The sequence below is a fragment of the Bicyclus anynana genome, chromosome 8, assembly GCF_947172395.1.
Source record: "Bicyclus anynana chromosome 8, ilBicAnyn1.1, whole genome shotgun sequence".
NCBI classification, from domain to species: Eukaryota; Metazoa; Arthropoda; class Insecta; order Lepidoptera; family Nymphalidae; genus Bicyclus; species Bicyclus anynana.
Window position 1 is genome coordinate 4,027,836 of NC_069090.1, and position 27,822 is coordinate 4,055,657.

At 35.2% G+C, this 27,822-nt stretch overlaps 3 protein-coding genes across 3 annotated transcripts; 1 reads left to right on the forward strand and 2 right to left on the reverse strand.

The window, feature by feature from the left end:
* Positions 1-119: 119 nt before the first annotated feature.
* LOC112058617 (protein suppressor of forked) lies at positions 120-19,693 on the reverse strand. Its single transcript, XM_024099525.2, has 18 exons — positions 19,475-19,693; positions 19,191-19,382; positions 18,194-18,226; positions 15,068-15,165; positions 13,971-14,124; positions 13,712-13,805; positions 13,289-13,428; positions 12,825-13,016; positions 11,901-12,038; positions 11,265-11,407; positions 10,786-10,943; positions 9,624-9,790; positions 8,202-8,309; positions 7,620-7,708; positions 6,149-6,249; positions 2,680-2,814; positions 1,830-1,933; positions 120-289 (listed from the first exon to the last, which is right to left on the reverse strand). Exons 1-18 carry the CDS (start codon positions 19,499-19,501, stop codon positions 185-187), a joined length of 2,178 nt encoding a protein of 725 aa, XP_023955293.1. The 5' UTR covers positions 19,502-19,693; the 3' UTR covers positions 120-184.
* A 943-nt stretch (positions 19,694-20,636) lies between these two features.
* On the forward strand, positions 20,637-21,119 carry LOC112042830 (U6 snRNA-associated Sm-like protein LSm2). The gene has a single exon (XM_024078003.2). It carries the CDS (start codon positions 20,718-20,720, stop codon positions 21,003-21,005), a length of 288 nt encoding a protein of 95 aa, XP_023933771.1. The 5' UTR covers positions 20,637-20,717; the 3' UTR covers positions 21,006-21,119.
* A 488-nt stretch (positions 21,120-21,607) lies between these two features.
* LOC112058618 (kanadaptin) lies at positions 21,608-27,706 on the reverse strand. Its single transcript, XM_052882798.1, has 10 exons — positions 27,307-27,706; positions 26,462-26,594; positions 25,785-25,974; positions 25,083-25,347; positions 24,795-24,969; positions 24,502-24,650; positions 24,003-24,169; positions 23,261-23,446; positions 22,909-23,051; positions 21,608-22,115 (listed from the first exon to the last, which is right to left on the reverse strand). The coding sequence occupies exons 1-10, from the start codon at positions 27,512-27,514 to the stop codon at positions 21,647-21,649; spliced, it is 2,085 nt and encodes a 694-aa protein (XP_052738758.1). The 5' UTR covers positions 27,515-27,706; the 3' UTR covers positions 21,608-21,646.
* Positions 27,707-27,822: the final 116 nt, after the last annotated feature.

A 27,822-nucleotide genomic window follows, 5' to 3' on the forward strand; every position in this document is an offset into this window, starting at 1 on the left:
CCAATAGACGCCCTAATTAAAAAACTTTGCAAACTGATCAAGGTTACAATAAAACTATTCAAAAACAAAGAATTTCAATAGCTTAAAGTGGTTTGGGTGTGCATAATAAAAGACAATAATAATAATAAATTCATCATTTTATTTCATTTGAATTATATCAATACCAATATTACACTCGTGGTTCTCACTTGACTCTCTTCTGTTGTCTCTGCCTGTATATGTCGTTGACGGGGGGCGCCACTCCTAAATCATCATCGTCGGAATCTTCGCCGGCTTTTCTTCGACGAGCCTGCCATCAAATCACAATAATATTATGAAGGTGAAAGTTTGTGTTTGAGTTTGAAACTTATGAATCATATTATATTGTAATAATTATCAGTATTAGACTACAAGTCCTTGAACAAAAATTGCCTGTAAAATGAACCATTGTGAATAACGCTAAGAAGGCTGTTACTATATCAGAAAATAACTCTGAACACTATGCCGTCATTTCAGAGTTTATGTTGTTCGATATCATCATCACCTATATGATAAGGTTGCGCCCCTTGGTTTTCAATTCCTGTATATGTACGGCGTTTACGGGTATAGTATCTGTATATGTGTACAAAAGGAATTACACAAATACCGTACATACAGTACAGTAATAAATGACCTATTTTGGTTTTGCAATTGTAGATAAATAAAATTTTGTTCTGACTTCCGGGACTACCAATTTCGTACGGCACTAGGTTTTTCGACATTTATTTTTAATCATCTTTAACACTATAACAAAGCCGTACATTAATAATTACCTGAGTAATTCCATTCACTCGCGTACTCACCTGTACCGCTCAGAATAGACGGCATAGTGCTCAGAGTTATTTTCTGATACAGTAACAGCCTTCTAAGCGTTATTCATGTTGGTTCATTTCACAGGTAATTTTTGTTCAAGGGGTTGTATATATTTTAATGGCCTACTACAGGGCCAAGCCTTTCTCCTTATTGGTGAAGGGACACGGAGCTTAAACCCACCATGCTGCCCCAATGCGGATAGATGATGTTAACCATTATTAGATGACAAAGTCGAACTTCTATAGTTCTTCCTCTTAACGTCCGTTTGCCTCGCCCGATTACACTTTTCGTAACGCATTCACCAGCTTACTCCCCAAGTCATGCGAGTGTCGGAATACGGGTTGACATCAGAAGCGGATTAAAAGGGCAAAACACTATTATTGAATAAAAGTCTGTCAGGTCTAATAATTCCCACCAAGAATATTACCAATAAAACCTCGAATGGCAGAGAATAAATAACCTTCAATGAAGTCCCGTACTTGTGACCGAAGGAGGTAGGGTTAAAGACGTCTGTTAAAACTAGATAACACTCCCCTTCTCCACTCTAAGTCATTCTTCTTCTTCTTTGTCGTTACACTCTTTGACAGAGTGTTCGTGGTCGTCATTTGGGTGTGGTGGCAAGACTCACTATCCGTCGCCATTCCTCCCGTAGTGTGGGTCTCCTAGCACATTCGTTAGCGATCCATGCGGTTTTTACTTGGTCAGTCCAGCGCATTGGTGCCCTGCCACGTGCTCTTGTGCCCTCCACCTTTCCTTGCACCACAAGTCTCTAGTCTAAGTCATTCTCCCGTAAAATATAAGTTGCCAAAATAATCCATGAAGGATTATCGAACCAAAGGTGTGGACGGATCGAACGTCATCACAAGAATGAGCTAGGCCGCCCGAGCGGTTTACCACTACTCCCACCAAACTCACGGAACATTTCCGACCGATCGAAGACAAACTCGCGCAGCACGTGCGTAAAGAAATTTCACTCTAATAATAATGGATAGTTTTACCTTGTTCGTGGTGCTAACTCCATCGTCGTCCACGATCCAGTGCACGGAGCGCGCCAGGTCGAACAGTTTGGTGTCGCAGCCGTTCTCAGGCGTCGGGGCGGGCGCTGTATTACGAAATCATTAAATGTTGCTATGTTATAAGTATTTCCTTTAGGAATTCGGTTACTTGTTCATGCAACGTCTAAAAGGCGTTACGTGAGGTGGTATACGTCACCGCAAGCGCCAATCACAAACCGATGCTTTGTAGCGAATGACATCACAGTTTATGATTGGCGTTTGCGGTGACAAAACACAATTTTATTTTTTAAAAATATTACAAATTTACGAGATTATTTTCACAAATAAAAAAATTTTTTGTACAGTAGGCAAGTAGCCTATTGAACTAAAATAATGAACAAGATCGACCGTGTTCTTCATTCAAATCCGCTGGAAATTTAACAAAAGTTGTAACTCAATAAACTTAATCATTCTAAAGTAGTCTTTATTACATTCAAAATAAGGTTTTAAGTCGATTGGGCAGTCGGCGCCCGGTCGTCGGATGGCGCGTAGGTACGCGTCACCATGACGTAAGCGCGGCGCCGTAATCAAAGAGCCAGTGCCAGCCCGTCCATACGGCGAACGGAGCGGTCGCTCCAGGCGCCAAATCCTAGAGGGCACCTAAATGGTAAAGAAAAATAAAAGAAATTTCTTTCTTTTCGATTGTCTATATTAGGTTAGGCTACGAACTTTTCAAATGTCCCTAGTATAATGTTAGGAGCAAACAGGAGAGTCGCTATAATTGGATCTCGCTCCATTCTAAAATTTACTTCGGGCCGGCGCTGCAAAAAGCTGTTGGTGCACGAATACTCACGTTTGTCGGGCAGCGAGATCCTGTTGAAGAGCTGCATGAGGCGGTCCACGGCCACGAAGGGGCCGCGGAAGCTGCTCGGCGGCGGCATCAGCGTGCACAGGTGCGCCGCGGCCGGCGGGATCGGGAACGTGCCGCCTTTAATTTTTTTTTTTTTTTTCATTTATTTTATTGATAAGATATAACAATTATTTAACATATCGATACTCTCGCCAAACTTGTTCGCGTAGTTTCTGCAGTTCTCGACAGATGGCGGTATAAATAGTGTGACTCGCGCTAACATTTGTTTATTTCACTTTATATAGTACAAACCATGTATACTATTTTTTTCCTTACATGGCAAAAAAGGTAAACAAAGATCCGTCGTCACGACATTCACATATTTCTCACAAACCGTCCGTTTAAACTAAATCATTTATATACACATCACTTCATTTAACGCGCACACCGCGAATTACATAAAAACTGCTTGTAATTAACTATTATATCACATTTATTTCACTAAAAACGAAATCACAACAAGTTTTATTTCTACAGATTAACGAAAATGTTGCGAATTTGACATTTCGTAATGCTAGATTGTCTATGAATTGAAGAGACGGAAAGATACATGAAATTATAACTTGTCGATAATTATGTACATATTTTTTTAATTTTAATATTTGTGTCCTTTGTGGCTTATAAATAAAATAAATGTGTATCTTTATTAACACAGCACCAAAGAATATATTATACTCCATGGAGAAAAAGTAAATCTACATACATGAAAACGTTGGACATAGCAGCGACATTATTTCCGCATACGAATATTTTTTCATAAAGTCAGTGGCAATTTTTTAATGGAGATTTTTGATTTTAAAATAGTTGAAGGACCTAATTGAGAAAAAACAAATAATAATTAAAAAAAATATATACAACCGACTTCAAAATATTAACGTACCCACGAAATTAAAAAAGGGAAAAATAATATCATTATATTTTCTGCCAAGCCAGTGTATTCAATCTATTAATTCAAGGTGTACCCTATCGTAAAGATTTTTGTTTCTCAGACATTATTTTTGTCTGTCATGTGTTTTTTTCAGTAACGACTTAAGTCAACATCAGACGGGCTTGGCAGCGACTTCAAAATGATCAATAAGTAGAAAATATAATAATGTTATCTTTCCCTTTTTAGTTTCGTGGGTACGTTAACATTTTGAAGTCGGTTGTATTTTTTCATAATATTTTTTTTTTTATATTTTTAATATACCTAATAAATAAATCAATCCATATGAAATTCAACCTAAAATCCACCCATCTGAAAGTCGGAATTTTCGGTTAGTTATATTATTGTTAGTCATACACTACTCAGCAATCAGCAATAATATAACAACCAAACAACAAATAAATAACAAGACTAACAATTGCAAACGAAACAAATAAGTAATGATGATATGGAACAAACATTGACACGACCTCACTGTGAGCATGGAAGCGACAATGTGGCACTTTTTGCTCGCAGTAAACTCATCCTAAACCGAGCTTAACCAATCGCGGCGCGAGTGCTCCCGAATGTTTGTAATTATATAGCACGATCAAAAATTATTAAAAAACCGATAAACCGATTCTTCAACCACTTGCAAAATTTTTAAATTAAGAATAAAGAAAACAATACACAAATACGACTTGAATATTATGATTGCTGGATCAGAAAAATAAATAAAAGATTTGAAATACTAATGGAAAAAAATTTATTACTTTTGTTTCGCAACATGGTGAGATTTTTATTTTTCTGGTATACGTAAATCGTGATAGTCAGAGTTATTAGGATATTATATAAAGAAGTTTGAGAGATAGTGATGTACAAGGGGCCGAAACTTTAGTACAAAGGTTTTTTAATATATGACATTATGCGGTAATAAATTTAGTAGGTTCTAGAGCTAGAAAAATGTTACGAATTATAATTAGAGACAGACAGTAAGTGTACATTAATTCCAATTATGTTCTACATAGTCATTTGGACTAGTGGTGTATAACCAAGGTAAAAAAAGAAAGAAATAATAATCTTTAATTCAATAGAAAAATATTTTTGTCGCTTTTTTGTTTTTCTCAATTGTTTTCTTCAACAATTTAAAAATTAAAAATTTCCATTATAAATTGCCACTGACTTTATTTCAAAAATATTCGTATGCGGAAATAATGTCGCTACTATATCCAACAAAATGAAATGAAATGTTAATGTTTTTTTTAACTTTTGTAACTTTTGTATCTTTTGTAATTTTTAAAAATGTAAACTGTAAAATTTTTGTAATTTATGTACTTGGAAATAAAGGCTATATTATTATTATTATTATTACTATATCCAACATTTTCGTGTATTTCATGATTCACTTCTTCTCCTTGGTGTATATATTCTTAAAATGATATTTAATTTCCTAAAATGCACACAACTGAAAAGTTGGAAAACGAAACGAATATGGAACGTATTCGTTTTTTAAGATGACGTATAGTAACGGATATTTTAGTTAGTATGTTGACGTATAGTTTAGTTATTTCAGATATAACGATACCTACTTGATATCGTTACGATGCCCGCGGTTAACTTCTCAACCCTACTGATTGTCTTTGGTTCATAGTCAGCCATTATTGTTGTTTAAAATTGTCATCTAAGAAAATTTCAAGTTTAAGATAGTTTTTTCTGTTCAGTTTATGTGTGTGCAATTAATAAATATTCAGTTCAGTTAAGTCAGTGTTTCATTGGACCCGGGTAGTGCGCCGTAACCCGTTCATTGGTCCTTCGAGCCGGATACTCGGTCGGTAGTTTGAGTGAAGTGACAGTGAAAAGTGACAGGTACAGGCAGTTTGTTGGCGAGTTGACGCTCATTATTCTAGTTGTTATTTAAAAGTAATTGCTAAATCTAATTTTAATAAGATAATTAAAACTAAGGTAACCTAAGAATTTAATATTATAAAATGAAATATTAAAAAAAAATTACAAAAGGTGTTGCAACAGATTAAACGTAGGCGACTACATATCCGTATCCGTACGTATCGGACGCATCGCATCAAATTGCGTTCGACATCCGTTTAATACGATCCGTATGATGCGGATCAGTGGACGCTCTTATATATTATTCTTTACAAATTAGTCCTTGACTCTGATCTTGATGGTAAGTGATGATGCAATATAAGACGGAAGCGGGCTAACTTTTTAAGATGATGAAATCCACACCCCTTTCGGTTTCTACACGACATCGTACCGGAACGCTAAATCGTTTGGCAGTACATCTTTGCCGGTAGGCATAGATTGGCACCAATTTTTTAAATAACAAAGGCCTTCTTATATCTATAAAATTATTATTTATTAGCTAGAATGTGGTACATGTTTTGATCCAATAAATATTGAAATACCTAGACACAGCAAAAGATTAATGTAACCATCTTCTACATTGTAAAGTGTTGTACATAATGCAGTTTACAGCTGAGAACTGACCTGATATAGGGTGCTCTCCCGGCAGTGGGTTGGCCTTCGGCTTGTAAGGTATCATCTGATTCGTATCGGGACGCGCTATATCCTTGTTTGGGTCATTATCCCTAAAATTAGAGTTATATAAATATTTAAAGAAAAAAATTTTCATCTTAATATATAAAAGCAAAAAGTTACTCATCACAAAATCTGAAATACCGCATTACAAAGATGAAATTTGGCAGGAAAGCAGTTTAACCAAGAACGAAGGTTTTGCGACAGGGCCGGATTAGGGAGATTTCAGGGCGGCGAAGTCACGGGTTTCAGCTAATATCCTACTTCCTACTAATATTATAAACGCGAAAGTTTGTATGGATGTTTAGATGATTGTTACTGTTTAACACCGCTACTACTGAAGCAATTTGGCTGAAATTTTGAATGGAAATAGATTTTACTCTGGATTGACACATAGGTTACTTTTTATCCCGAAAAAATCCATGGTTTCCCGAGATTAGCGAAAACTGATGATTTTTATTATATGAATGTTTGTTACTCTTTCACGCCTTGACTACTGAACCAAATTAGCTGAAATTTGGTATTAAGATATATTATAGTCTGGATTAACACATAGGCTACTTTTTATCCCAGAAAAATCCATGGTTCCCGAGGGATTTGTGAAAAACTAAATTCCACGCGAACGAAGTCGCGGGATTCCGCTAGTAATATATATGTATACTTAGTAATATATATACTTTTATACAATTCTCTAGTTCGTAGTAAACTGGAAACTAGCGCCTGTATTTGGAATCCCTATGAATGCACCTATTCGTTAGTATTGGAGAAAGTTCAAAAAGCTTTTCTTAGATATTTGTACAAGCGTCTCCAAGGTTATTATCCCTTTCTGTACCCCACAAAGTTCCTATTGGGTCACTTAGGTTATAACTCGTTGGAGACGAGGCGAGCTTACGATCAATTAATTACTATATGCAAAGTTTTTAGGGGCAGAATAGACTGTCCGGAGCTTCTTAATGACTTGTGTCGAATATTTGCTCCTAAAAACAACCTGAATCCTCGCCGCCGAAAATTGATGGTCGTTCCTTTTTCTCGGACAGTATCACGCGCCAATTCCCCAGTACCACGCACACTAACCGCATTAAATGGCCTGTTGTCGGAGTTTCCTGACTGTGACATTTTTGCAGATAATTGGGCCAAATTGTGCAGGGATATCTTGCAATTTTGCGAGAGGATGTAATTTAAATATATTTTTTTTTTTATTTGATAATTAATGTAATTGATATTTTAGTTAAGATAGTCAATAAGCTTTCTGTACATCAGTTTTTATGTTTAATTTTTCTTATTTTTGTCTATTTTTACTGTGGTGTTTTGTTCTTTTTAATTTTTATGTACATTTCTTTTAATTAGTGTAACTGGATTTATCCGTGCTAATTAATAATAATAAATAAATAAATAAATAAATAAATATGATGTGCATAATTACTTTTGTCCCAGGATGACTGCTGCTAGTTCTGGAGATATCCCAGCGAGAGGACCGCCGAGGGCCCACGATTTGTTAGACATTGATGCCACCTGAAGAAAAAACATGTATTTACATGTAATAGGCTAGTTGACACTTTGTTATAGCGTCTTAAATTGTTCATTAGATGGAAAAAGAATATTATATTTTTTGACAATACGAGCCAAAACGCTGTCGGCCATGACGGTCTATATTTTAACTGTTTCATGACGTCACCAAACTGAGTGTTTGACAAAATTTTTAGTTAATATTTAGTTCAACGTTTATTCCTTTAGTGACAATAAGCAACATAATGACGTCACAAAATAGACTACAGCGTTTATGACGTTTGGAAAAATTCAATAAAACACATAATTTTAAATGAAGTTTTCTATGAAATCCTTAACTAACTAACAAAATTAATTTTGTGTAGGAAATAGTAGTCTGAGACGCATATGACGTCGCTCGATCTCGTGTTGCTTCGTGCCTTCGCTAGGCGGCGCGGTTAAGGCAAAGAGGCACCACCAACCACGATGACCTCTCAGGTCATCATCATGTGTCACTCACCTCAGTATAGCCGATAGACTTGAGCTCAGCAATGCTGCACGGGTAGAGGTCCAGGAACTTGTATCTGTCGACCAGCTGCGCCGTCTCCTTGCCTTCGAACTCTTTGATCTGTAGACAATAGAAGATACAATTTATAGCAATTCGTTGACCATAATCTAATATATAAAATTCTCGTGTCGCGGTGTTCGAACTTGAACTCCTCCGAAACGGCTCGACCGATTTTGATGAAATTTTTTGTGCAAATTCAGTAGGTCTGAGAATCGGCCAACATCTATTTTTCAAACCCCTAAATCCTAGGCTAGGGTAGTGGTAGGGTAGGGGTATGGTATAGGGATAGGGTAGGGGTAGGGTAGCGGTAGGGTAGGGGTAGGGTAGGGTAGTGGTAGGGTAGGTTTATGGTATAGGGATAGGGTAGGGGTAGGGTAGTGGTAGGGTAGTTGTAGGGTAGGGTAGGGTAGGGGTAGAGTAGGGGTAGGGTAGTGGTAGGGTAGTTGTAGGGTAGGGTAGGGTAGGGGTAGAGTAGAGGTAGGGTAGGGGTAGGGTAGGGGTAGGGGTAGGAGTATGGTAGTGTAAGGTAGGGATAGGGAAGAAGTGCAAATAAATAAATTAATAAGTCAAAGCGAAGCTTGAGCGAGTCCGCTAGTTTAAATATATTTTTTTGGAAAGTAGGCTGAAATACAGCAGTATTGTTATGGATTTGAATTTTTTTGTATCAAAAAGACTTGTTGCCTACAAGTGTTTTATGTGACCTAAAAAGCATGCTAACAACGACATAATAGACAAATATCGACGGTCGCAGATATTACACAGTCCCGTCTCTTTCGTTCGAATGCAATGATAAAAATAGCGATATTTTCGGTTGCGCTGCTATTGGTTTACATTTGTCTATTTATCTTAACGAAATATGTCGTTGGTTGAATGATATATAACAATCTGTAATAAATATAGTTAATTTCACATCTTAAACCAAATATGAAGACATACATTATCATTTAATAGCCGTGATAGCCCAGTGCAAATGACCTCTGCCTTCGATTCCGAGGGCGTAGAGGTTCGAATCTGTTCCTGGCAAGCAGCTCCAACTATTCAGTTGTGTGAATATTAAGAAATTGAAGGAAAACATCGTGAGGAAACCTGCATGCCTCTTTTCTTTTCTTTTCTGGAATTTTATTAATTCTCTTGGTGTGTGTGATGTCTGCCAATCCGCATTAGGCCAGCGTGGTGGACTATTGACCTAACCCCTCTCTTTCTGAGTGAAGACTCGTTGTCAACAGTGAGCCGAATATGAGTTATTGAGTAAGCTTGACCCTAGTTTGTCTGACATCAATAGAAAATATTTATCTGAATGATCTGAATTCCAAGTAAACCAATCTTAGGAAATTTTTGGATTTTCTTGTAAGAAAGAATGAAAGACAAAGTTACCTTTTCAAGCACAGCCTGCCTCCGTTTCTCCACCTTGACGATGCTGACCAAGTCCCCGATGTTGGACTCGAACTCCAGGAACCTGTTCCAGATGTCCACCGAGCTCTCCGGCTTCAGACTGCCGGACGATAGCACCCTCTCGAATAGCACGCGTGTGTTGTTGTCCTCTACACAGATAAGTCATTATCTATACTAATACTAGCGGACGCCCGCTCTTAGACCTCCTTAATGCGGCCCTCTCGCAAAATCCGTTCTTACTGGGACACTACTACTTATGAACAATCTCCCTGCCATATTTCAACTTTGTACGTCAAACGGTCTTTGAGATATCTTTCGCGATTATATACTAAGATGTATGTTTATGTGTATTTTTTATTTTTTACTTTTTGTTACTTGTAAATTATATACTAGTGAATTGGGTCGTTGGCTTTAATGGATCTTGGATTAGCTATCTCAGAGAGACAGAGGATGATGAGAAAAAGGACCAAGAGATAAATATCTTAGCATTCCATGGATTCACTGTGCAGTGCCAGGTCCATCATGTGGCAGAAAGAAAAACTTTGAGCAGAGTCCTGGACTTGTAGCCGATAGGTGTAGGGTTAAGGACATCCTCGATAGTTAACTAACACTCCCCTTCTGCGCTCGTGTTGTTCTCTCTGCCTAGACAAATTTAGAATTTAGAGCATGTTTGGATATCTGTTCTAATATAGAACTTATTGCAGTTCTAGAGAGGCCAAGATCTAGAGAGGAATGGTAACATACCCATTTTTAGTTTATTTGTTAGGTCATAATATTTATTCTGTGGTCCTTCAGAATTTTAACCTTACATAGCATAGTAAGCTCTATATGTTTAGTTTGTTTAGAAAAAAGGCAAAATCCTCTGGGATTTTATAATGTTTGTCATACATCCATTAATAATCAGGTGTAGAATCTAGGATTGGTTAGTTCTTACTTGTGGAATTTGATATTGAGACCGCTTTGTACAAAATTTGTAGTCAATCCTTTTGGACCTCTAGCTACTGAAAGGCTTATAGCAACATAAACAGAGTGGTAACCAACCATTCTGTTTGTGACATTCATATCCGAGAATTCTGTTTATATTATCTTGGTACATTGTCTCCATTTATGCAATAAAACTATTTAAACGAAAAACAAAAGTTACCGTTCAGATGTGACAAGTAGTCGATGTAGCAGAGCACATATTCAGGGATGTGTGAGAACTTCTTGAGGCCGAGCTCGAAGATACGGAAGGCGATGTTCTTATCTTTGGAGCAGTAGTACTCCATCAGTGCAGCTGCCACGAACACGTGGTACAGAGACCTGTACAGAGAATCAAATTTAAAAAAAAAACATACAGAACGTTTCCCAAATCATCGTCCTAAACTAGTAAACTCTATGCAATGGTATATGTACCTACAGAAAAAAAAAATTAAAAAAAAAGATATTAAAAAAAAAACAAGCGGACAGTTTACCAAAATCCTAGCAACTTGCTATAATCCTGTGGATCACAGAAAAGACTGTTAGAAGTGATTTCAGAAACAATTTTTTAATTGAAAAATTATTATAATAATACTTTTCAAAAACCTATCCTATAATATCCTATAACTTGTCATAGAATAAAAAAAAAGTATGCATATATACCTAGGATCCTCTCTAGCACGTTTGAACACAGTCCGGGCTGACTTGATTCCCTCGGCGCGGCGAGCAAACTTCATATACTGCACATACGCCAGCGTCGGCTCGATGTCCTCCATGTCCAGGTAGCGAGTGTACACTTGGTGCACCTTGTTATGCGGAGATACGCTTATGTTAATCAATACATATTAAAGACGAGTGTGCTCTAGACCACACGACTGAAGTAAAACTCTTTAGAAAAATTTAAACCTATGAGCCATCTATGAGCCTCAGGTTTCTCTTTCTACAAACACTAACGCTTCGAAAACTAACAAAATGTATGGGATTTACAGATCTGATAGACAACTTGATCACGTGACCTGTCGCTAGCAAAAGTCATTCCCATACATATTTACTTTTTGAAGCGTTTGTAGAAAGAATCGACGTGCTGGCTTCAGGCCCATGTTCTTGAATTGTACAAAATTACAGACAACTTTGTGCGTGAATTTGGGTGCAATACAAGTCCTTGCGTAATTAGTCCGAGCACTTTTTGTAAGTCGTAACGCATTCACCAGCTTACTCCTAAAGTTAAGGGTGCGTAAAGAAGTTTCATTTATTCTATTAAATTAGGCTGATAATGATGATGAGAGCCTCTGTACGTACCTTGTTATAATGCAGCCTGCTCTCCTCATAGTCGGCGTGCGCGAAGTGCAGCAAGGTGGAGTGTTTGAGCGGGCCGCTGGTCGCGCGCTCGTACACCGCTGCCGCCTCGTCAGAGAACAGCCGCACTGCGTTCGAGTCCTGGGAGATTATATGCTGCTTAAGTGTCTGTCGCCAAGCTTATCAGTTGCTAGCCAATGAGGTGCCACAGCATTCAAATAATTCATATGATACTATGATACCATACATGCAGTTATCTTTGTTTTAATTATTATTTATTGAGCTAACCGCGGTTCTTAAGAAATGTACCGTAGATTTCTTTTATTGCACTCTAAGCAAATAATCAAATAGAAGGGAGAAACTCCGTGGGGCATCAGGATTGTTGTGATGAGACTATTTTTACTGGCCCACCAAAAATTCAGAAAAAGCACTGAGCGATGTTCGCAATTCGCATATTATGTTGACGTATTAAACTGATGAATGGGCGTTTAGTGTTCACCCTTCTCCTGCAGAAATTTGGCGGAAAGATCCGGATGGTGAGTGAGGCAAAGCAGGCTATGTGTGTTGGTGTATAAGCAAACACACTGCACAATCTTGTCCCTCCTTCCCCTTTCTTCCACAGAACAGCAAGATGGCGTTCTTATACATTGTGAATATCAAGGCAACAAGGTTTACTAAACGATTTGCATCCACATTTGTAATTCGTACAGCAAGTATTTGGAATGCCTTTCCGGCGTTTGTGTTTCCTGTCACTTACAATGAAAACACATTCAAAGTAAAAGTGAATAGGCATCTACGTGTACTAAGAAAGCGCGCTCCAACTTAGCTTGCTGCTTTCCATCAGGCGATATTTGTAGTCAAGGGCCTATCTTTCCTTTAAAAAAACTAGCAAAGGCGTTTGTTCCTCATCCTCATCGTATTCCTCACCCCTTTTTCCTGCAGAAGTTTAGCGGAATGGTCCAGGAACTGCGCGGCCTGATGCCACACGTCGGGGTGGTGCGCGAGGCACAGCAGGCACTGCTCTATCGCGAACATCACCCGCCGCGCCACCAGCGCCGTGTCCTCCGAGCGCAGGGGGTTGGATCGCTCCCATGTTATGTACTTCTTCCACAGTTCCACCTGACATGGGAGAAATAGAAGAAAAGAAAGAAAAATCGTTTATTTTAAGTGTGCCACACACGAAATTCTAGTGCCGACACCTAATCTACTTGGGCAACTTGAATGCTCTGACTTTATGTAATTTTTCTCGATGTCCAGCAAACAAAGAATGAAATAGGAGTTTAGTAGTTTCACCCGCGTAGTTTCCGATCCCATGGGATACGGGGATAAAACCGATAAAACTCCATGGCCATGGGTTCCGCTAAAGTTTGTTGTTATATTAGTATAGATACCTGTTTCATCTCCTCCCGGTCGACTGTGGGCGGGGTGGCCGGCATGTTTCTGTTCAGTCCTCGAGTCACCGTCTCCAGCTCCTTGGCGACTCGCCGCGCGTTCATGTACTCGCGCGACCGCTCCATCGCCATGCGTTCCGCTAAAGTTGTGTGTTATTTCTATTACTTTTTAGGGTTCCGTACCCAAAGGGTAAAACGGACCCTATTATTAAGACTTGGTTGTCCGTCCGTCTGTCGGTTACCAGGCTGTATCTCATAAACAATAGAAATTACTAAATGTATTTCATGTTTCAAGTTCGTGATAATTAATTTTATGGGCAATATTGTAAGGGATCAATGAAGGTTCATTTGGCAATTAATACAGTTTATTAATTTAAGAAATTTTTAATTCAGATAACTTATTTTTAGAATCTTAATTCTTACCAATAATAGTATTGATGCCTTGTTCAAACGCTATATAATCCTTCCACAGTGTTTCAATACCGATTATAGGTGTGATGACTGCTCGTTGATATACCTACAAAACAATCATAATAATATGATAGTTGTGCTATGTTATTTTTTAATTAAGAACAATATTTTTATCAGGTGAAAGAATTTTTTTTTTTAATCGTTATTATTGCTATATAGGTATCAGTCATTCAAAATGTTAAAGTTTGTGGTGTAAGAAAAACGTTGTCACCTTTCTAACAGCAGATATTTTTTGATTCTCAGCATATGAACCAACGGCATCTACGGCCTTCAAAAACGTTACGTAATCGTTCCATATTGGATACGCGTGGATGTCTAAGCCAATTTTGTCCAGTGCGAAATCGTAAGCCTGTGCCATTTTCTCTCTGAAACACATTTTCATCAAAATATTGGACTTAATTTATTTTAAAAGCAATCTATAATAGAATCTAGGATATAGGCTAACTATTTATATATATATAGTTTTAGAATGACATGAGCTAATAAAATCAAACGCTTTTGTTAATTCGTAATGAAAAAATGCTAATTAGTTGTAAATACTGTGCTAAAATATATATGTAAAGCTATTAACAGAAAGAAAGAAATGATATAAATAGTTGCTATTCTTAATCGAGTTATTGGTTAAGGTTATTTATCGATTGTTGTAACTTTTTCAAGTTTACGGGTCCACACAGGGAAGGATCTAGGGCCACCTACTATTCTTTATAGTATGCGCATTATCATCTGAGTCGTCCGGTCATAAAAGTCAAAAAAGATAGGAATGTGCAGCGCGCCTACCTGCGCACCCTAATTATCGATAAACGGCTACCTGCGCACGTGCTAATGATGAGTCAATAATGATTTGGACGATTCTGATTGGTCGGTTTCTAATGTAATTGCATTGCGTATTTTTTTTGCTATAAATGTGTTTACTGCAATTAAATAAATACATTCATGTGTTACTCGTTGCGCACTATGGATACTAATATATAATAAATTTGGCAGAAGACGAAGATTCTGATGATGAAGACTCAGATGAAGATTAATTTTATTTAGTTAATAATTATATAATATGAAATATGTATTATATTAAATCAAATATTGTTAATTTTTTTAATTTTGTGAACAAGATACGATAATAAACTTTACTTATCGATAATATGTCTTTCATTGTTACACCCTTCACTAGACGGCTCCATAAGACCCATAAGTGCAAGCGAGATAGATATAGAGAAATGATTTATGGCCCTAAGACTCAGTTGTTAATGCTATTAGTATAGCTATATTGACAATTAATTACATGAGTACCATGGTATGAAGAATACGTACTTGTATGTGGGTAACATGCATTTGGTTTCCTTAACGTAATTCAAGTAGAGGCGCCACAGCTCTATGTTGAGGATCTTCATCAGGCACCTCTGAAACAACTGTTGCCGACAAAGAGAATGTGGATGAGAAATGGTAAACTAACGTAACTTTTGTGTTTGTTTTTAACCTGAGTCTTTTTGTATTATTAGAATATTGAGAAAATGTGCTGCTGTGTGATGTGCAACCCATATTCGGCTCACTATTGAAATTTTTAGGTGGATTATAGAAAAATATAACCGTATGGTTATACTTATTTGTATTGTTACTTCTTAGCGGTATTTCATACAATCACCAAAGTATTTATTATTAGAACAAAGTATTTATTATTAGTACAATTTTTATTATTAGTCATTAAAGATTATGTACCAGGATTAGATTTGATAGATTAACATCCTTTTACATTTGAGAGATACAAAAAGACCCAGTACCTATCTGATTTTAAGGTTCTTGAGTACTTTTTACTAAATAGATGGGTGAAGGTCGTTTTTAATTAGACAATATACAATGGTTCCAGGGACTCCAATGTAAATATATTCCTTACATGGAGTCTTTAACAATATAACAACAAATTGAATACATACCGTGTATTTTATTGCTTGAGTCTAAGAAAAATGTAAGTTTTTCAAAAAGCGTCATTTGAAAATGGCTTGTAAACGAAGCGTAATTGGAATTTTTTAAGTGACATGGGAGAGAGTCAATATTATAGATGAATTTGATTCCATTATCTAGCGTATTTGAAATAATGTAATAAAAAATATATTTTTTGCTTTTGCGTTGAAAATGCCTTTTTTATTTTAGTTTATAAGACTGTTATTAAAATTCAAGATTTTAATTTAGTTATAAAACGTTAGGTATAGTTTGCCATATAGCGATGCCCGTTAGCCTACTTCTGAACATATCTAGATAAAATTCATCACAAAAATAGATTACAGATACTATTACTACTAATATATACGAGTATAATGTTTTATTTTTGCCAAAAATTAATTTATTTTTTGTCTGTCTGTGCGTATTTTTGTTGACCGGTCATCACGCTGAAACTACTGAAAGAATTAAAATGAAACTTGGCACTGTTTTAGACCATAATACGAGATAGGTTATTGGATACTTTTGTCGCGAAAATTAATTCAAAAGGGGGTGAAACAGGGGTTGAGTCTCTATGGAAAGTGCTTCATTTTTTAAGTGGAGTTGCACCAGAATGAAGTCGCGTGCGCGTGTGTGTTTTAAAAAGGTATGCAACAAAACTTTCATCAAGAATAATTTGAATTCCAGTTTATAAGGTAAGTAGATGACCTGGCAAACGTTTTGCCCTATTCATATTAAAAAAATAGGTGCTGATTGTCGAAGAATCAAAAGTTAGGGTTACTGCTTCTACCCTACCCTACTATACCCATGTCATACGCCTACCCGATCTCTACTCTACCCTATTCCTTTCCCTATTAAATTTTAATGTAATGTATCCTATCTTTCAAGTTGGGTTAAACTGCACACAGTATGTAAATTTGATTAAAAATATATAGTTTAGGTGTCCATCGCGGTCAAACTACGTGACACGTAATTTATCTATACTAATATTATAAAGAGAAACGATTTGATTGTTTGTTTGCTTTGAATAAGCTCAGAAACTACTGAACCTATTTGAAAAATTATTTCACTGTTCGGTAGCTACACTATACTCAAGCGCTATAGGCTATATTATATTTTCAAAAAAAATTAGGCATCCTTCAAAAAACTTCAATAATGTAACCCAAGGTGTAACAAATTACCTAAAATATTGTATACATCGCGTGCGCTGCGAAAAGTATTGATAATAGAATAAAATAATGAGTACACATTTGAAAAACATCATTATTTTATAAAAATTCTAACTACTATAGTCATGACACAATAACTGTTCCTTTAATTTAAAAAAATAATAGAATTATTTCTTTATTAGTATCTTGGTATTAATTCTTATTAAAATAAATTACTTCAGAGTCAAGACTGCTTCAATACATATAGGTAACTTTTTGAATTAGTCAAGTCGGACATTTCAAAGTTTTAATAATGTAGTGGCCACTCAACTCAAGAACAGCTGTACGAATTTGGCTGAAAATTGGTGGGGAGGTAGTTTAGAATCAGGAGATGGACATAAGGTACTTATATAGACATAGGATAGGGTAGGGGTAGAATAAGGCTATGGTATGGAAGAAGTGCATAAGTCATAAGTCTAAGCAAAGCTTGACTGGATCTGTATTACTTTATTTCAAGCATTACCTACTGCCAGAAATACATGTGGGATATATGGAATGTCAGTACAATGTGATATGTATGAGGGAATTCAACACTAGCATACTATGCTAATTTTTAAAGTACCTACATAATTTTTTGTTCCCCCAACTGCTGATATATTTTTTTATCCATTTAGTAATTTTGCCTTTCTCATTAAGTAGCATGTAATTAAAGAGTGTCAAGATTTCCTTAAAAGCCATTACAGTAATATGGCAAACAGGCAATTTACACTAAAGTGAGGCACACCTACTAGACATCTAATGGTATTTGGTTTTGATTATCAGTACCACTTTTAACTCAGGTTTATCATGTTTTGGTCATGTTACTTGATTTTTTCAACAATTATATGTTCAACAAATGCCTAGATAAAATCCAATGTGAAGGACGAAAAGTAGATCCTTCAATTAGCTAATGAATAAAATAAAAGTAAATAACTTAGAAAGATAGCAGGGATAATTACATGTCAAAAGTGACCTTCAATGGCAATAATTGAGATTACAATTATTTTTCTTCTTCAATTTCGTAATTTAGCACATATTATTATCTGATCTAATATTATTTCTGTAGTCATTTTAAAATTTACACTTTTGCCAAAGAAAATCACCTCCATCATGTCTGAACACAACAACCCTAGCTGAATAAAAACATAATGCAGATTCTGTTTTACATTTATTTTGTCTTAAAAACTATTATTAACAATTTAATATTTTAAGTCCCACTGACAATCTTTTTGTTGTCTTTTTTTTTCAATACTCATAATTATCACAGATATTTTTTATACTTAAAACAAATTACTTAAACTACAACCATACTAACCTTTTCTACTTTTTCAAAGTTTCTTGCTTTCATCTGAAAATGAAAAATGTAAAGTTATAATTTTTTTAAATTCATTATATTATAATCTTTATATATAAAACTTCAATCTAAATATATAAAAATGAATTCATATATCCCTTGGTCACGCCATCATGAGTGAACGGCTGGACCAATTTCACAATATTTTTTGATGTGTTTATTATTGTCAGAAGGTTCTTAAGACAGAAAAAATTAAAATATTGAAAGAGTAGGGGTAGGGTAGAAGTAGTTGAAAGTTTACATCAAGTTTCACGCGGACAAAATTGTTGGCGTCCACTATGACAGAAGTTTCATGCTGATAATAAAAATACTATAAAGGTCCAATAAGATCAAAAGGGTTACATGAGCTGCTGAATGCAGAAGAAACTCAAGATGGTGGTGTTTAGAACTCCTTACAGAAGGGCTTATGTCTGGCTGTGGTCATCTAATGAAAATGAAGAAAGTAATAAATGTTGCAATAGTAAGATAACATAAATAGTTATATTTCATTTCAACTGTTTTTAGTGGTCAAGTCATTTAGCAACAGATACAGATTGTTGTGTGCATTCATTGGTAGTGTAATGTGGGATATTAAACAAGTATAAAGACTTTTTTTAAGCATTCTTTTGAGTGCAGAATATAATTAATAGAGAGACAAATATGTTATCATCAACATTAACAACCCCTATTTGGCGCACTGTTGAGCAAGTCTCTTCTCTGAATGACAGGCCACTGGCCCAAAGGGGATTGGCAGACTTCACAAACAGAGAATTTAGAAAATTCTCAGGTATTGAGTTTTCTTCGCTATGTTTCCTCGAAAAGTTAGTGGTGCATGCCTCAGACTGGATTTGTACCTACTTACGCCTTCCGAATGAAAAGTAGAGGTCCCTGTCCGTGAGGACATAATTATGCTACACTGTAAATGCTAATTTAAAGCGTTAAAAAAGGATTTACATAATATATTTAGACAAACACCTACCTCCTGTTCTATGTAAATCTTCCAGTACCTCCCCGTGGTCGGGAATGCTGTGATAAGCTTCTCGTACATAGACCGGACCTCATTTATTGGCCTTGTTTGCGCTTCTCTGATCAGAAGAGACCAGGAGTCTACGTCATAGACGTTCGCTTCCACCGCACGCTGAGCGCGACTTAACCTCTCATTTCCCCAGTCCTAGAAAACAAAACAATCAATTGCAACTTTAGATTCAATTGTAATAATTTAGATATACGAATGTATGAAAATTCTGTTGATTTTTTACTTACAATTTCGGCACTTTCGTCGGCTGTCATATTGTTAGCGTCTTCGCTTGGTCTAGTTACAAAACTTTCTAGTACATTTATATCTTACAAGGTTTTAGTTAGAGAGAAATACCAGATATTTTATGTCTTTAGTAAATTACAATATCAAATGTATAAACTTTAATTTAAAAACCGATGCCGTGCACTTCATCCACTTTGAAAATAAAAAACCATAGACTAAAAGTAGACTTAAACATAGTAAAGTTGTGGAAGTGTAGACTATACAAATTAAAATAGATGTTAAATGAGAAAGCACAGACAATAGAACTAAAATGACGCAAGTCCTTAGACAAATTGGATAGGGACTTAATTCCTCAACAAAGTTTATGATCAACGATCTAACGTGCTTACAAAAATGTTTTTTATTTTTATAATCGATAATTGGTTTTTGGCTTTTTAGTGTAAAGAGCTTCCTAAAATTACCTTATAATTACATAAAAAAGTCAACAATTTCTAGTTTACTAAATGATGAAGTCTTTCTAAATATTTCAAATGTAATTGGTCCAAATTTGTATATAGTGCAGGCTAGGTCTGGGTACAAAGGCTGAATTAAAAATGTAAAATATTAAACTATTATTTAAATCTACAAATACCATTTCATTTCATTCAAGGACTGACATTTTTGTTGATAAATTATGGTGTGAAACTGCGTAGTTGTTCCTTAAGTCTAACTTATGTACTCTAGCGCAAGTTTTTTTTTTTTTTATTCTTTACAAGTTAGCCCTTGACTGCAATCTCACCTGATGGTAAGTGATGATGCAGTCTAAGATGGAAGCGGGCTAACTTGTTAGGAGGAGGATGAAAATCCACACCCCTTTCGGTTTCTACACGGCATCATACCGGAACGCTAAGTCGCTTGGCAGTACGTCTTTGCCGGTAGGGTGGTAACTAGCCACGGCCAGACCTAGACAAATTAAGAAAATCTCAATCTGCCCAGCCGGGGATCGAACCCAGGACCTCCGTTTTGTAAATCCACCGCGCATACCACTGCGCCACGGAGGTCATCTATGTCAAACAAAGAACCATAGACTAATGTAGCAAAGTATTATTAGTGTGTTGCCAACTTAATTTTTAAGATAAAAAAAAATGTAAATCCTAATGTCAAAACTCAAATGTCAAAAAAATGTATTTGACTTTGACATTTGTGGGAACAACAAAACTTTGCAGTTTGCTTTGCCACTTTTGATTAGGAATAATCGATTAAAACATGTTATTTTACTCGTTTTTCAAATCCCTCGTCGGTAAGGACGTTGTGGTGGAGTTAAAAAATGATCTCAGCATTTGTGGGACCCTTCATTCAGTGGACCAATATCTGAATATAAAGTTGTCGGACATAAGCGTCATAGACCCCGACAAATATCCTCACATGTTATCGGTGAAGAACTGTTTTATAAGAGGCTCTGTCGTACGCTACGTGCAGTTACCCGCAGATGAAGTGGACACACAGCTTCTCCAAGATGCGGCAAGAAAAGAAGCTACCGTCTCAACAAGATAGGACATTTTAACCTAAATTGCTAACCCTGAGTCCCGGAGTGTCTTACTGGTTTGAAGTGTATGTAAATATTATTTAAGTGTAAGCTTTACAAAATAAAAAGATATGTGAATTAAACTTGTATTCTCTAAACAGTTAGCAATTTAAAATAGGAATCTAAAATTGTAGTGAAATAAGTTCAAGTATAGTGATGCCCTTTTAAACTGTTTAAGTGGCCTCTAGCACAGTTGGCAATGCTGTGATTTCAACAGAAAGGTCTGGGATTAGAATCCCAGGACAGGTATATGCAGGGTATTCATTTTTTCTAAACAGAAAATACAGTTGTTATATTTTTATAAGATATCATATTCAAGGGCTCTTACAAGTAACATAACATACAAATAAAAAGATTTTACTTAATCTACACTAATATATGCTAAAGTAAGTCCATCTGTTTGTCTGTGTTACCTTTTCACAGCTAAACAGCTGAACTGATCATGATGAATTTTGGTACATGAGACCTTGGAACAAATCATAGGGTACTTTTTGACCCTAAAATAAAAATAGAAGGTGGTGAAATAGGGGTTGAAAGTTTACATGGATTTCCACATGGACAAAGTGTTGGATGTATATAATATATTAAAATGCTGCTTCAAAACATTTTATTAAGTATCCTTATCATCTACAATTTCTGGTAAATCTCTATCTGAAGCTTGATCAAAATAATTTTCTGGTATTACATAGTCAGCTGGAGGTTTCATTGGACCATACATTTTCTTTCTTACATTACTTTCTTTTGAACTTTCAGTGTGATTTGTACTTGAAGGACTTTTCTCTTTATCAGGAATGCTTATACTGCCAGAAAGGTCACTTTCTGTGTTAGATATTTCCATTTTAGAATTACTATTTGAAGGTTTAACACTGTTAGATGTTTTTCTATCAGAAGTGTCTACAGTAGTAGTAAGTTTTGTATCATTACTAATCTCTAATGTTTCTCTATCAGTAGAATCTTTTATATTGTTTGAAGCTTCATCATCAGAGTCAACTTCTTCAACAAATTCTTGTGTGTCTTGTTTGTTCACTTTTACTTGATTAACTGGAAGTTTTTTCATCATATCACCTTTTAAGCGTATCCTAAAACAAAATTATGATTAGTTTTAAAAAATATTTTAGGTGGAATTTCTTTTTAATTTATAGTCAGTAGTACTAGAGGTTATTTTTAAGTGCAACCTGACAAATTACTTGACAACCAATAGCTCAAAACAAAACAACACCTCTTAGCTGGTGGGAGGCTTCGGCCGTGGCTTGTTACCACCCTACCGGCAATGACATACCGCCAAACGGCGTTCTTTAAAGTAGAGAGCAATTGGCAGCAGGTATAAATATGCTATACTGTGTAGTCTTGTAAGTATTTTAATTATGCAATAAATATTGTAATTTAATAGCTGATGCCTGCACTATTAGCGTCACTTTAGGTAGATAAATGAAGTGTCGCCGTTACGTCATCGGCTGTCGCCGAGACGTCGCCAACTGCAGTCAACTGCTCTTGACTGCCGTCAACTGCAGTGGGCGACTGACGTTGACTGCCGCCGAGACGTGCCGTTGGCAATGTGCTGCTAGTGTAAATGAACACTAAGGCTCTGCTGTCCGTCCATTCCTCTGTCAGTCACCAGGCTGTATCACTTGAGCCGTTGTAATTAGACAGTTGAAATATTTACAGAAGATGTATTTCTGTTGCTACAAATACTAAAAACTAGAATAAAATAAATATTTAAGAGCTCCCTTATAACAAATGGGATTTTTGCTCAATATTGATAACAACAACAGATATATACTTGAGATATTTACAGTATATGGAGCTATATTATTCAATTTAAAAATGTAATAATATACTAAAATAAAATTAATATTTATTTGACATACATACCTCTTTCCATAGATAACAGAATTGGTTTTTTTCATAGGAATACTGGGACCTTGTTTGATAAGTTCTGGTAAATCTGTAGGTTTCGCAATCTCGGCAAGTCTGCGCATTTCTGTCAATTCTGCTTGCAATTCTTTAATTTTTAACTACAAAGTGATATTTTTTAATTAATAATCTAAAGTAAATAAATGGGGATATTAAACTAACAAATATCCTGCAGTGTCATTCCCATAGTTCCTCAAAATATAGCCTATGTTTATCGTTATGTAAAGTTAAAGATTTTTTAAAATATCTCCAGTAGTTTCAGATAATATTAGTATAGATAATTAATATACAATCATTGAAACAAACATACCTTAGATTTAGAAATCATCTCCTTGTGTTCAGTAGATTGATGGTAATTTGGTATTGCGTCTATTGTCTTCATGTAGTCATCTAAACTGTCCTCATATTGTGTATTCTGTTTCATTTCCTCTCGTATAGTTTTTATAGACACCTCTTCTTTTGTTAACTTTGACTCTAGTTCCTCTATTTTGTGTACCTACAAAATATCATAATTTATTATTTATGTCTAAAGATTTCACAAAATATTGAAATTTGTAAAGATTTTCACTAATATCAAAATGATATTCATGTTCTTGGTTCTTTATTGAGATTATGAATACCCTAAAATACCTATTGCCACATAGGTAGGAAGCATCAGAGGTAAGTATGGGTACTTAAAAATCTTCCAAGAAAGCCCAATTCCATCTTACAACTAATCTATTTATCATCTTATTATTTCATTGTCAATTAACATAACAAGCTAAGAACTAACTTGTCATTGAATAAAAAAAAGACATTCTGTCTTTTTTGAGTACAAAAAATAAAACATAGGCATGCAAAGGTGGCATTGCATATATGTGTAAGCAAAAAAACTTCAGCTGTAAATTCAAATTCATCTATTTTAATTAGGCTTAGTTCATAAGCACTTTTGAAATAAGCCAAGTAGTCAAGTTATGTCATAATTTAATGGTTGTAATTAAAGTAGAAAACTTTAAAATAAATTTACTGTAATTGTAGATACCTGTCACAGTTACAAAAAGAAACGAGCTTACCAGTTCATTATAAGTGAGTGGTTTATTTGACTGTGACGTCACTCCTAATTTCTCCATGCGAGTTTGTCTTTTCTTCTCCACATTGCCAGTGCGGTCGAAGAAAGTATCATCATCAGAATCATAGTAATCATCTGCACCCCAGTCGCGTTCTTTGCGGCGACGCGATTCTAATAAGATAAAGATTAATTACACTATCTAATAACTATACTATGAGAGTGTAATAGTGTGTGTATTTTAAAAAATATTGCACACATAAAAGTGGACCAAGAATAATATTATATGGGAGGATCATTTATATTGGTTCAACCATTCTAGAGATAAGCCTGACAAACAGACTGAAAGACTAAAATAAAAAAAAAAGATTGATTGTTTTACTATCGTAACTAGTAACTAGAACTACTAACATAAGAAGAACTTAATTTCTAGTTCCAGTACCTGAAGAAAAAACAGAATTTTGCATGGATGGAGTAGTTGGTTTATTAAGGCATTATGCACTCACCATGTTTGGCTTGTCTCAACAGGCCCACCCGGTCCAATATTCGGCAGGCCTCCAATGCACATGCCACCACTGCATCCTTTTTCTTACCGCGATGTACCACTTCAGCTATCACTGGCCGCCCTTGAGCGTCGTCTATTGGTAACTCCACACTAAAACCATTATTAAAAAAATTACATTACTCATTTAAGTGGTTTTGCCAAAATAATTCTAGTTGCCTGTTTTTCTGGGAGATTAGAAATTAAATTTTTTACTGTTTATTTTATACATTTAGAAAATAATACTACATAACTAACCTACAAGCAAATTGTCCAACACCTTGCTCCACGCAATCATACTCCAATTCAATACCCTCCCTTGAAAAAAAGCCACGTAAGGTTTTCTTTGGGTCCTGTAGATATAGTTCCTCATTAGCAGTAGATGCGTATGGATTGTCAGTGAGATCAGGTTCTTCTTCTTCTTCATCATCACCTGACAAAAGGAACAAATTACATTACATTACCAAAAATAAGGAACAAAATGCATTAAAATCCACAGGAAAAATTATACAACCCAAAGCATAGACAATATACAAACATAGTTACCCATTCCCCAGTCAATTCCATCCTTCTCTTTTAACTTTTCTTTTTCTTTCCTTATAGCTTCCTCTTTTAACCTAGCCGCCTCTCGTTCTTTGATAGCAGCAATTTGTAATTCCTTTTCTTTTTCATTTCTCAACTCTTTACTCAATTCTTTGTGACCTTCATCTTCAATTAGCATTCTTTGTCTTTCTAAAACCATTTCTGCAGCTCTCTTCTTTATTTCAGTGACTGATAAACTGGATTCACCTTCAGCATCAAAATCTGGTCCCTATAAAAAGTAATAATATTTTATTTAAATCTGCATAATTTATTTATAATTATATAAAAGATTTTGCTTGATGTAGAGCGCCTTTCACAGACACAAGGACAAAAATCAGTCTAATAAGTGTCATAGGTGCTGATCACAAAAAAAAATCATAATGCCGGGACATTATAACTTAAAAAGGCAGCCTTATTGCTTGCTCTTGCAGGCAAGAAAGATTGAAAATTTAACTGTAAGGTAATAAATGTTTGTATCCATGTTTGCAAACATACTTGTTACTGAATCATGCAAATAGTTGATGGTTTTTAACCTAAATCAACACATTGGATACTTTTTACCTGGTCTGTCTAACTGAGTGTTCCCACAAATGTTAAAAAGTACTAATAATACAATTTTCACATTTATAATTCCTAGTATGTAAATATATCATACTCAGTACTCACCAACATGATGTAAATCCTAGAGCTAGCCCCAAATTTGATTTGGTGCCCAACTCTCACTCTTACATAATGTCTGTCCTTTATTCTCTGTCTGTTTAGAAATGTGCCATGTGTACTGCCCATGTCATATAGATACCAGCCTGCGGGTTGTTCGTCGCTTTCTGAAGATTTATATTGAAGTACTGCATGATAGCTGCATAATGATAATAGTTTTCTAAATAACATTGTAAGCTTGGCAAACATGTATGTAATAGCAATTTATTGATGTTAATAATTTAGCTTTACCATCAGAAATAAAAACTGTTATTGAAAAAATATACTCAGAGGCAAGGATAATATACCCAAGGAATAGGAACTTTCCATAAGTATTTATATCTAAAATATCATTCTGACAGTTTTAAATGCACCCAGATCTATGAAAAACAAGCTGAAAAGGGATATTTCTTATAAATAATTTGAGTATGTTGTTGACAGACACTTTTATTATATTTGAGAGACTAGCAGAAGCCCTGCGGTTTTACCAGTTAAGTACATGTTCCCAGGAGTATAAGGGAATAAAATATAGCCTATGCCACTCACAAAAAACATGCATTTCTAATAATAAAATAAAATTATCCCCTACAAATTACAATACCACAAACTTTACCTGTATAAAATACTAGTATAGATATTACACTGACCGAGACATAGTTGGATGAGCCATGATAACTTCACAATTAGGTAATCTTCCAAAAACATAATATGGTTTACTTGTCAAGTTTATCGTCTGCAAAATCATACCAGACTTGAGCACTTCAAGACCATAACTTGTACCTACAAAAATACAAAAAAAAAGATTATTTAGCAATAATATTCAGCATCAATCAATCAATCAATCAAAACCTGTCTGATAACCTCAAAAATAGCAAAATATAATAGCTACAGCTTTTATAGCATAAGTTCTTCTTTGACCTACCACCTGTATCATGCATGTATCTGCAAATAAATAAATTGATTGATTGATTGAGGACAAATATCCTTTTGAAGGCATCTCAAACTCAAAGTCAAAGTTAATTTATTTCAATTAGGCTTAGTTTACAAGCACTTCAAGTTATGTCATGATTTAATGGTGATAATTAAAGTCGACAACTTAAAATTAAAGTTCTTAAAGTTAAGGGCCATTGGTTCTTAAACCTAAAGTAAGAGCCACTATAATTATAAATCTTTCATTAGCTATATTGTATCTTCCTAAATATGTATTATTATTTTAAATAACTGAATTTGTGAGGGATTCAAAATAGATAATGCTACAGTTAACCATCTTTATACATTACACTTTTCATTGCTTTTTAAACTTAATTATTTATACTGAAACTAGCAAATGCCTCCTATTATGCGCACCATGGATCCTGGATTCCAGGAAAAAGTAGCCTTTATGTTGTTTACAAAAAATGTTCATATAATAGAATGGAATAGATCCATAACACTTTATATAAATATAAAATATTAAATTCTAGCTTTAACAAATTAGTAATCATTAACATACCTTCAGGACATAAACCTGACCAAGTTGGCACCTTGTAGGGTATTTCAGAGGAAACCGGAACCGGAGTTTCTTGGCTTTCAATCTCTTTCTCAGTAACATTTCCAAACTTTTCCGCATCTGCTGCAACCTTTTTGGAAGGTTTTTTAAACAACGTAGGCCTTTTAAACTCTGCACCTACATCAGATGCATCTTTTATCTCAATATCCATACTGGACCTAATGTAACTTACAACTATTGTTGAAATTTTTTCGAGTATATTAATAAAATCTATCAGTAGCTCACTAGATTATAATGGTACTGAATAATAAATTGTTTGTATTTGATATTTATATATCAATCCTAATTCATTCATTTATTCTAAAAATAAAACCCCATAAATTAAAAAATAATTTACTCTTTTTAAAGAGAGACAATGACAGTCATAGAATACAATTACTCACTGACAGTTGGCTTGGCAAGCTTCAAACTTGACAGTTAGGGTGGCCACTCACTGGCAATTTTTAGTTGGCCGATTAT

Excerpts from the sequence above, each read along its gene's own strand:
- LOC112058617 (XM_024099525.2), bottom strand. The coding sequence starts at position 19,501 with ATGACAGCCGACGAAAGTGCCGAAATT. Across the intron at positions 10,944-11,264 it reads CGTGCTAGAGAGGATCCTAG|GTCTCTGTACCACGTGTTCG; the intron begins GTATATATGCAT and ends TTCTCTGTACAG. Across the intron at positions 1,934-2,679 it reads GATCTCGCTGCCCGACAAAC|CGCCCGCCCCGACGCCTGAG; the intron begins GTGAGTATTCGT and ends TTCGTAATACAG.
- LOC112042830 (XM_024078003.2), top strand. The coding sequence starts at position 20,718 with ATGTTATTTTACTCGTTTTTCAAATCCCTCGTCGGTAAGGACGTTGTG.
- LOC112058618 (XM_052882798.1), bottom strand. The coding sequence starts at position 27,514 with ATGGATATTGAGATAAAAGATGCATCTGATGTAGGTGCAGAGTTTAAA. Across the intron at positions 25,975-26,461 it reads GCTCATCCAACTATGTCTCG|CTATCATGCAGTACTTCAAT; the intron begins GTCAGTGTAATA and ends ATCATTATGCAG. Across the intron at positions 25,348-25,784 it reads CTAGGATTTACATCATGTTG|GGACCAGATTTTGATGCTGA; the intron begins GTGAGTACTGAG and ends TACTTTTTATAG.